This window comes from Mandrillus leucophaeus, unplaced genomic scaffold (assembly GCF_000951045.1).
Source record: "Mandrillus leucophaeus isolate KB7577 unplaced genomic scaffold, Mleu.le_1.0 Scaffold1605, whole genome shotgun sequence".
Lineage (NCBI taxonomy): Eukaryota > Metazoa > Chordata > Mammalia > Primates > Cercopithecidae > Mandrillus > Mandrillus leucophaeus.
Genome location: NW_012101594.1, coordinates 314,233 through 323,538, shown reverse-complemented (window position 1 = coordinate 323,538; position 9,306 = coordinate 314,233). Strand labels below are relative to the sequence as shown.

Below are 9,306 nucleotides of genomic sequence, written 5' to 3'. Positions count from 1 at the left end.
CACCCACACACCTCCTTACTCTCCACACACCCACCTCTTACCCACACACCCCCTTACTCTCCACACACCTTCTTACACACCCTCCACACACCCGCACACCTCCTTGTAAACCCACCTTTTGCTGCTGCCCTACTCTCTGGGGGTCCCTGTGGCCTGCTGGTCTGGCCGGGTCAGGTGTGGCTGGGGACAGGGGAGGTGTGCAGGCAGATCCTGAAGGCTGCTTCTCACCAGCCCAGTAACCTGGGGAGGCTGTAGCCTCTGCAGAGGCACCTCATCTCTGAAGTGAAGGTCATAGCCAGGGTCAGGCAGGTGGTCAGGTCAGGACACTCATCCCACTGAGGTTGGTGGCCCGCTGTGGCTGGACTCTCTGGAGAGGTTCTGTGGACGGACCACACTGAGGCTTCGGGGGTTCATGCCTCTGTGGTGAGGAGTGGGGCACACTGAGCTTCTGCCGCCTTCTGCCTGTGAGCACCAGGCTGGGCACCTCCTCAGGCCTCTTCAGGCATGGGGGCCGGGCCAGGTGGGTGCGAGGTCAGCCCAGCAGGGGCTTTCCTGTTAGTGGGGCCTGGGGTGTGGAGAGCAGCGCCAAGGGAGCCATCTGCTTGGTGGATTTTCCTAAGCACATTGGGAGTTCTGGGCCAAGTCCCCTGGCCCCGGCCCATTCAGGGAATATCAGCTCATTTTGGTATCACACCCTTCCACCCCCGCCTATGGGGACCCCCAGAGACACCCAGTGACTGGCCACACTGCAGTCCTCACAGCCCTGTCTGCCAGCCTGGGCTAGCCTCCGTTGGGGGCCCTGCCAGTCCCTGGACATCCCCCCTTCACCCGCCAATGCTGCCTTCTGGGACGAGGGCACTAGTCCCTCCCACAGGCCCTGACTGAGTCCTGGGGCACGGGCGGCATGCGTGTCCTTGGAAGGGGCTGAGGACGGAAGGCTTAGCAAGGGTATTTTTAGCGCTAGTGCTGAAACCCTCAGGGAAATGAAGCCTGGATTTCTCTGGAAGGAGAAGCCAGCCTTCCCCCACTGTCCTCTGCAGTCCTCTCCAAAGCTGGCTGTTCTCCAGACTACCTCATCCAAGCAGGGAAGAGGCCAGGCTGGCTCCACAGTTACACTTGGTGTTCTTTGTCAGGGACAGTGGTGACCCCAGGCTGGGGGTTAAGAGGCCCAGGCATCGGTAGCCCTGAGAGTGGGACCCGAGGCTTAGGCTGGAGTACGGTGGCCCTGAGCAGCCCCAAACTGTGCTCCAGTTTCCTGACCAGGCCCTGGCACCCTCTGGCCTGGAGGACGCCGGCCACCCTGGCTGAGCTCTGCCCCGGAAGGACCTTTCCTGAGCTGGGTGCATGCCGCCGTAGCCCTGGACCCATCCCCGTTTGCTAAGTCATTCTCACAGCCAGCCCTGCCTGGGCAGGGGACATGCCTCCAGCCTGTGGCGTTGACCAGTTTTGCTGATGGGCTACCTGGGAAAGCCCCGACTGGGCCAGGCACTGTCTGCATCTCTCAGGAGCACTGCCGCCAGCCTAGGCCTGCTCTGGGTGTCATGAGGAGATAGACTGTCCCTCCCCTGGCCTGGGGCAGTGGCCTCTCCTAAAGGTTTCCCTCTCTGCCCGCCCCTCCTCAGGGACCCAGACCCAAGCCCCCAGCCCACAAGTACCACAGGGCTGGGGGCAGAGGGGACATTGACTGCCTTTCCTTTGGCGCTGGCATCTGCTGCTGCCTAAGGGAAGGGGGTGGCCCAGGGACCCTTCTGGGCCCAGCCCTCTTGGACTGGCTCTGCCCATGGGTCATAGCTCAGCCTCCCAGGGCAGCTCAGCCTCTTCCCCCAGAGATGTTAGGTCTCCCACCTTCCCAGGGCCCTTCCTGCTATCTGGGAGCTTGGAGTGAGCCTGGCCCCTTTCCATGTGGCTGCCTGCACAGGTGGGCAGATGTGGGTCTTCTCTGAGGCTCCTCTTCCGGGCTGCAGGGCCTCCGTTCTCAGGGCGGCTTGCCCCACCCTGGTTTCTCAGGGGCCAGGCTGCACCCGGCTCCGGGGCAGAGGGCAGTGGCACGGTCACCTCTCTCTTCTCCTGCTGGGTACCTGGCTCCGTGTGCCTCCCGAGTGCCATGCCAGGCCTGAAGTGATTGGAGCTGAGGCAAGTGCTGGGTGCTGTGGGGGCCAGAGGGGAGGAAGCTGCACTGCGACCTCTTGGGGCTTGAGATCTAACTAGATTCACAGGACAGAAGGCAGGAGAAGGTGCGAATGTCACAAGAGCTGGAGACCTGGTGAAGAGGGGTGCTGAAGAGCTCAGGGAAGGTGGAAGGACTCGGAGCCCCAGATCTCTGCTCAGGCCTCTCTGTGCCTCTGGACAGGGGGACCTCCCTGTTTAGGCAGCACTGAGCTGATGGCCCAGGAGGGCATGGAAGCTAGAGGGGGCTCAGCCGCCCTGGGCCACACGGCTGCTGGCAGCTGACTTAGCCGGTCTTCTGCCGCTCCTGAGTCACGGCCCTCAGCCCTCCCACTGGTGGACTGGAAAAAGGCCACCTGCACCGTTGGGGTCACTGCATGCTCATGACTGTCCAGCTGGCTGCACTGAGCTGCAGGGGACCTCTGTGGGTGGAGGGGAGAGATGGGCACCCCTGGGCTGTGCTGCCCTTGGCCTGAGCACCCTTCCCTTGAGGACAGGCCTCTGGCTGCAGCCACTTGGCCCCATGTGCAAATGCACACCGACCCCACAGGTGCAGCGGACCTTTGTGCAGTGCCCTGGGTGGGGGCGCACAGGGCAAAGGCTTGGCACCTCCTCACCTGGGGTCTCCCCTCCCATGCCCCTTCTAGCCACAGGCAGCACCATGGCCCTGCCACGGCCCACCAGGTACCCATGTGGAAGGGAGAGGCCCTGTGTGTGTGTGTGTGTGCGCGCACATATGTAGGTGTGCATGCCTGTGTGTGTGTATTGGGAGGCGCTGGTGTAGGGCCTGGGGATGCACCTCACACAGGCTTGCGGAGGTGGACATGGAACAGTAGTTAGTTGTGTTGCTGGTTTTATGGATGCCTGGGAGGCAAGACATTGAGCCGCCATCTGTGTCAGGCTGGGTTTGCCATCCTACTCCCAGACCCCCCCGAGTGCCATGGTGACCCCTCTTGCCCGCCCACAGGGAAGAAGGCTGTGCTGGATTCCAGTCCTTTCCTGTCTGAGGCCAATGCAGAGCGTATCGTGCGCACGCTCTGCAAGGTGCGTGGTGCGGCGCTCAAGCTGGGCCAGATGCTGAGCATCCAGGGTGAGTGGGCTCGGGGGCTGCTGCGCTGGGACTGCGTGGGCTGCTGTGGGGGTCAACTTCCAGGGCCGGGAGCAGTAGCCCCACCAAAGCTCAGTGGGCAAGATGTGGGCAGGCTGGGGAGAGATCTTAGAGGATAATAGGCCTGGTCTCCAGGTGAGTGGCTCTGGGTCCAAAGAAACATGGGAAAAAGAGCAGAGAGGAAAAATTGTTCTCTAGAGGCGGTCAGAACACAGGTCATTTCAACATTTTACTATATTTTATTTTCCAAATTTCTTTTGTAATTATGAAAAACTCTGCATGTTGCATGTAAAAAGCCCACCTTCTCAGGTCGCTGGGCTGAGGCTGGGGCTCTGGGGACACTGAGTGGCCGAGGGCATTTGTTGCAAGGGCTCCGGTCTTTCTGGCCTCACCTGTGCTCCTGGTGGGGAGTGTGTGGTGGCCGGGGCGTCCCAGAAGTGTGCCTGCCCAGCTCCTGGGCGAGCACTTTCATCCCCAGGTTGGCCCTGTGTCACTCTCCTGCCTTCCAGATGACGCCTTCATCAACCCCCACCTGGCTAAGATCTTTGAGCGGGTGCGGCAGAGCGCGGACTTCATGCCACTGAAGCAGATGATGGTGAGGAGCCAGGGACTCTGCCTGCCCTCTGGGTCCTCGGCCCCCACTGGGTGGAGGAGACAGACTTGGGGCTTCTCCAGGTGGCCCAGGCAGGATTGTGCTCAGAGCCCCTCCCTGGTCCTGCCCTCCAGAAAACTCTCAACAACGACCTGGGCCCCAGCTGGCGGGACAAGCTGGAGTACTTCGAGGAGCGGCCCTTCGCCGCTGCGTCCATTGGACAGGTGCACTTGGCCCGCATGAAGGGCGGCCGCGAGGTGGCCATGAAGATCCAGGTAGGCAGCCTGGTGCGCAGTGCCTGTCCCCATGGGGGCTGCAGGGGGCAGAGCTGGGGCCTGGCTCATGAGTGCCTCTGCACCCCACATCCCACAGGGCACTCTCTCTCCTGGTAGGGCCATATGTGGTGTCCTCTGGCCCCAGTGCCTGGTTGGCACCAGAAGCTTGGGAAGTATTTGCTAAATGAGTGGCTTTGGGGGCACGGAGGGGCTCCCAGCAAGCTTGGTTTGGGATGTGTAGGGACAGGGGACAATTGATTGCCTTTTGGGGCCGGAGCTGGTGGGAGGGTGGCCCTGAAATGTTCCCGGGGGTGAGGCGAGGCAGGAGTAGAAGGTGGACGACAAGGCTGTGATGGGGTCCAAGGGTTACAGCAGCATGGCTGGGTCTTAGCTCTGGTCCTCCAGGGTGTGGGCTGGGGCCAGGACACAGCTGGGAAGCCAGTGGGGGTTAGGGGAGTGCCCCAGGCAGGGCCCACCCATCTCCCTGGGCTAACTCCTCTGCCCTGCCAATACTCCGCAGTACCCTGGCGTGGCCCAGAGCATCAACAGTGATGTCAACAACCTCATGGCCGTGCTGAACATGAGCAACATGCTTCCAGAAGGTCTCAGGCTAGGTGGTTGGGTCAAGGGCAGGAGGGGGTGGCAGGCATCTGCGTCAGGTTCTGGGGCCAGAGGGGGGCCTCCCTGCAGAGCCCCCTTCCTCGCTGATGCCCTCCTCTCTGGCCCAGGCCTGTTCCCCGAGCACCTGATCGACGTGCTGAGGCGGGAGCTGGCCCTGGAGTGTGACTACCAGCGGGAGGCCGCCTGTGCCCGAAAGTTCAGGTGTGGCCCCTGGCCCGGCCCCTTGCGTGTTGCCACCAGGGAGGCAGAAGGGACCATGTTCAGCAGCTGGTGAAGGCGTCTCCGGCTCTGAGGGGCAGAGGGCTGGGGTTGCAGCCTGGGCCGAGGCCACATCCTGCCTGGGGTGAAGGAGGGCCCTCTGCCTGGTGGGGTGTGTGTGAGGGGGTGATGTGGAGGGCCTGTGGCTAGGGCGTGACCTCCTGCCCCTACCCAGGGATCTGCTGAAGGGCCACCCATTCTTCTATGTGCCTGAGATCGTGGATGAGCTCTGCAGCCCGCATGTGCTGACCACAGAGCTTGTGTCCGGCTTCCCCCTGGACCAGGCCGAAGGGCTCAGCCAGGAGATTCGGAACGAGGTGCGTCTGCGCCAGGAGACAGGTGGGGCCGGGGTGGCCCTGCTGTGTGGCTGTTTGGTGACCTAATGGTGTTAGCCGGGGACTTGGAGCCCGGAGGTGCTCCCTGGGGGTGAGTGGCGTTGAAGTAGCACCAGTGGGATTTGGGACACAGGGGAGCTGCTGCCTTCCCTGGCCCAAGTGACACTGAGAATCAAACAGTCCCACAGGGTACGGTGGGTAAAACAGGAGGCAGGGGCTTCTCTGGCCCCAGTCACCCAGGGCACCAGGCAGTGTGGTGCCGCCTGATACAGGCCCTTCACGCTGTCCACAGATCTGCTACAACATCCTGGTTCTGTGCTTGAGGGAGCTGTTCGAGTTCCACTTCATGCAAACAGATCCCAACTGGTCCAACTTCTTCTATGACCCGCAGCAGCACAAGGTGAGCCCCAGGGTGGGGGCACCCGCAGCCAGGCCTGAGACCTTCTCTGAATGGGGCGCGTGAGGCCCTGGCCTGCCCCTTGTCCTGGGAAAGTCAGCAGAGAGCTCAGGGCTCCGGGAGTAGGGATCCTCACCGCCCTTTGTTGTACCCCCTTCCTGGCCCCACACCTGCACCATGGAGCAGCGGGGCCAAACTTCTCCTGGTGTCTCTGTCCCCAGGTGGCTCTTTTGGATTTTGGGGCAACGCGGGAATATGACAGATCCTTCACCGACCTCTACATTCAGGTAACAGGAGAGGGGCCCTGGCCTTGGTCCATGTTTTTCTGAGGCTGGGACAGGATGCTGGGGGACTTGGGGCGGGGAGAATGACTGGGTTCCTGCCCTTGTGTCCCCAACTGTGCTGCCTGCCCCTCAGGTCTGGTGACAGCGGGCATTTAGGCTGACAGCTGCCAGGCGTGTCACTGCACTGGCCGGGGGCCTTGTGCAGGGAGAGGATGAGGGTAGGGTGGGCCTGGGTGTGGCACTTGGCTCCCTGGGATGTCGGGAGCTTTTCTTTCCATGCTGCCCACGGGTCCCCTCCTGTGCCTCTCCCCAGATCATCAGGGCTGCTGCCGACAGGGACAGGGAGACTGTGCGGGCGAAATCCATAGAGATGAAGTTCCTCACCGGCTACGAGGTTAAGGTGAGCAGGGTTGCGGGGGATCCCCGGGACCTGCTGACCCAGGGCCCAGCTCCCTGTGTAGGAATGGATGAAAGCACAGGGGGCAGCTGCCCTCAAGGGGCCCCCAGAACCTGGGCCTCCTTGGGCATGGTCTGAAAGCTGGGGCCTGCCCCGGCCCATGCCGCCATGCTGTGCGTGAGATTTTCCGAGTGGTCCAGTGAGTTGGGGACTCAGGGGACTTGTCATGAAGCTCTTGTTTCTGCCTCTCACTCTCGCCCACTTATGGCTTGGGGTCAGGGCTCGATTGAGCCAACGTGCAGAGCAAGTGGGAAGGGAAGCCCCAGTCCTGCCCTCATCGAGCCTCCGTGGGGAGAGTCGGAAGAAGCCTCAGAAGCCTTTTAAATAAAGGCGAACGTCTGTGCTGGTGCCGCCCGAAGCCACCCACAAGGCGGCATTTTCCGCTTGCTGCTTGACAGTGGGGAAGGAGTTAAAGAAATCCAGGTCAAGCCTTGGGTTTGCCGTCTGGTAGGAGTGCCTTTTGAGGCACGTCAGGATCTCTGAGCCTCCCTTATCTCAGCTGTAAGCCCTCAGCGGGCAGCAGCTCTCTGCCGCCTCTTCCGTATGGCCACTCGCACTGACTTGATTCCTGGCCCCCCATCCCTCTGACCACCTCAGGCTGTCCCTGGTGGCAGCTCTTCTCCCCTGCTCTGCTGCTGGCAGGTTCCTTAGGCTGCTAGTTCCTGTGGGCAGACACAGCCGCTGGATGTGTCTTGGGTGGACTCTGGCAGACTCAGACACGCATGGTGGGAGGCCCTGCCAGCTCAGGCCCACGGACTCTGTTCTTTTTGGCCAGAACAGTGTTTTGTTAAAACCTGGAATGAGTGCCACGAGGAGGGACGCATCCTCTGCATTCTGCCACAGGCCCCACCACTCCCTTTTGTATTGCATCAGCCCAGTTCATGTTACCCTCGTGTTCCCGGCCCCTGTGGGTTTGAGTTTATGCCCATTACCGTGATGTAATCCAGTTTACAGCAGAGTTTTGAGTGAGAACTCAGCGCTCTGGGCACTGTGGGAGGAACCCAGGCTGGTGGAGGGCTCTGTTGTCTCGCCGCCATTTACCCTTCCTCTCCTGCCCCAGGTCATGGAAGACGCCCACTTGGATGCCATCCTCATCCTGGGGGAGGCCTTCGCCTCCGATGAGCCCTTTGATTTTGGCACCCAGAGCACCACCGAGAAGATCCACAACCTGATTCCCGTCATGCTGAGGCACCGTCTCGTCCCCCCACCCGAGGAGACCTACTCTCTGCACAGGAAGATGGGGGGCTCCTTCCTCATCTGTTCCAAGCTGAAGGCCCGCTTCCCCTGCAAGGCCATGTTCGAGGAGGCCTACAGCAACTACTGCAGGAGGCAGGCCCAGCAGTAGGGCTGCGGGCCACGCCCAGGCCGGCTCCAAGGGAACTCTCTCCTTCAGACAGGCCAAAAACCAGTAGGGAGGTGGTGGTGATGCTCTTTTTAACTCCTTTGCCCAATAAGAGGGGGTGGCTGCCTGGAGCCCCATAGCCAGTGTTTCCCACGGTTTCTGTTGCTAAATGGTTGTAGGGTGAGAAGTGCAAGAATGAAGATGAAGACCACTGCTCAGTCAGTCTGCCTCTGAGTGTCCTCTCAAATAAGTAGATGAAGATGAAAGGGCAACTTTGTTTTCTTTTTCGTGACGTGAATGTTAAGCAGAAGGGAGAGTCCTTACTCCCTTCCAACCTCTGTTCCAGTGCAAAACCCAGAAACATGAACACAGATACAATTGTGGGATTTCATTATCTGTGTAGTAGGGGTGTGTGTATGTGTTTCTAGAGTGAGATTTGTGTTTTCTGCCCTTTTCCTCTCCAGCCGATGGGCTGGAGCTGGGAGAGGTGCTGATCTAACAGTGCCAACAAGTGCTCCTTAAGCCTGTGAGGCCCAGGCCTGTAGGGCTGGCTCTCATCTTTGACAGCTGAATGTTTCTGAAGAACTGCTGCCCCATGGTGAGGGTGGGAGCAGCAGAACAGGGAATGCCAGACACAGGCTGGCTGCTGCTGGAAAGTGGGGTGGGACTTCCTTCCTCGGTCTGGAGAGGCACAGGTGTCACCAGTTCCAGCCAAAGGCTCCTCACAGGTTCTGTGAATTTTTGTACAAGTCTTGTAATGATCGAATCAACTTGTTGCAATTTAATAAAAATGCTCGTGGGAAGTGCTTTGGCGCGTGTACTTCTGTATTTGGCGTGTGTGTTCTGTATTCTGGAGAATGATGACCCGTATCTTCTAGCTCGTGGTGGTGGTGGTTTCCTGACCTGATGGTCAGAGCAGGCTCAGTGTCACAGCCCATTTGCAAGGTTTGGGCCTGGTTCAGCGTGCGGCTCTTGGCCCCGAACCTGGAAGGCTCAGCCCCGTTCCCTGTAAGAAGGGTGGTGGGAGTGGTGGAGAACAGGAGGAGAGGCTGTAGTGTCACTGCCCCAGCCCCCAGCAGGCTGTACCACACTGCTGAAGCAGCTGTACCCGGTGATGGTGGCAACTGGGAGGATAGTGACACCTGCCCACAGGGCTGACGCTGGTCTGCATCACAGTGAGACGTCTCCTCTCTAGACATCAGCTGCAGTTGAGGACCACTTCCTGCAAAGTGGCTTTTCCTGGGGCCAGCTTGATTCCTAGGTAACAGGACACACTGGACACTGAGCTGGGGCCCTTCCTACAGACCTGTGAGCCATTGAAAGTGCAGCTGCAGACCACAGAGGCCCAAAAGAGGCTTTGAGAGGTATAGGCTTTCAGGGTTCTTAAAACATAGTTTATGAAATTTGGGATTGCTGAGTAACAGACCCAGTGGGCTCCAGGACAGGATGGAGAGGTCCGGGTGGTGTCCGT

General features: G+C 60.3%; 1 protein-coding gene across 3 annotated transcripts in view; it reads left to right on the top strand.

Annotated features, from left to right (window-relative positions):
• ADCK3 (aarF domain containing kinase 3) overlaps window positions 1-8,642 on the top strand; it is a 45,414-nt gene extending 36,772 nt beyond the window's left edge. For all 3 annotated transcript variants that reach the window (XM_011975982.1, XM_011975984.1, XM_011975983.1), the window contains 10 exons: window positions 3,134-3,256; window positions 3,784-3,869; window positions 4,001-4,141; window positions 4,662-4,743; window positions 4,870-4,963; window positions 5,196-5,337; window positions 5,648-5,755; window positions 5,974-6,039; window positions 6,350-6,436; window positions 7,554-8,642. In XM_011975982.1, coding sequence (XP_011831372.1) covers window positions 3,134-3,256; window positions 3,784-3,869; window positions 4,001-4,141; window positions 4,662-4,743; window positions 4,870-4,963; window positions 5,196-5,337; window positions 5,648-5,755; window positions 5,974-6,039; window positions 6,350-6,436; window positions 7,554-7,838 — 1,214 coding nt within the window. In that variant the 3' untranslated portion in view covers window positions 7,839-8,642. The remainder of the gene's footprint in view (window positions 1-3,133; window positions 3,257-3,783; window positions 3,870-4,000; window positions 4,142-4,661; window positions 4,744-4,869; window positions 4,964-5,195; window positions 5,338-5,647; window positions 5,756-5,973; window positions 6,040-6,349; window positions 6,437-7,553) is intronic.
• The last annotated feature ends 664 nt before the right edge of the window (window positions 8,643-9,306 follow it).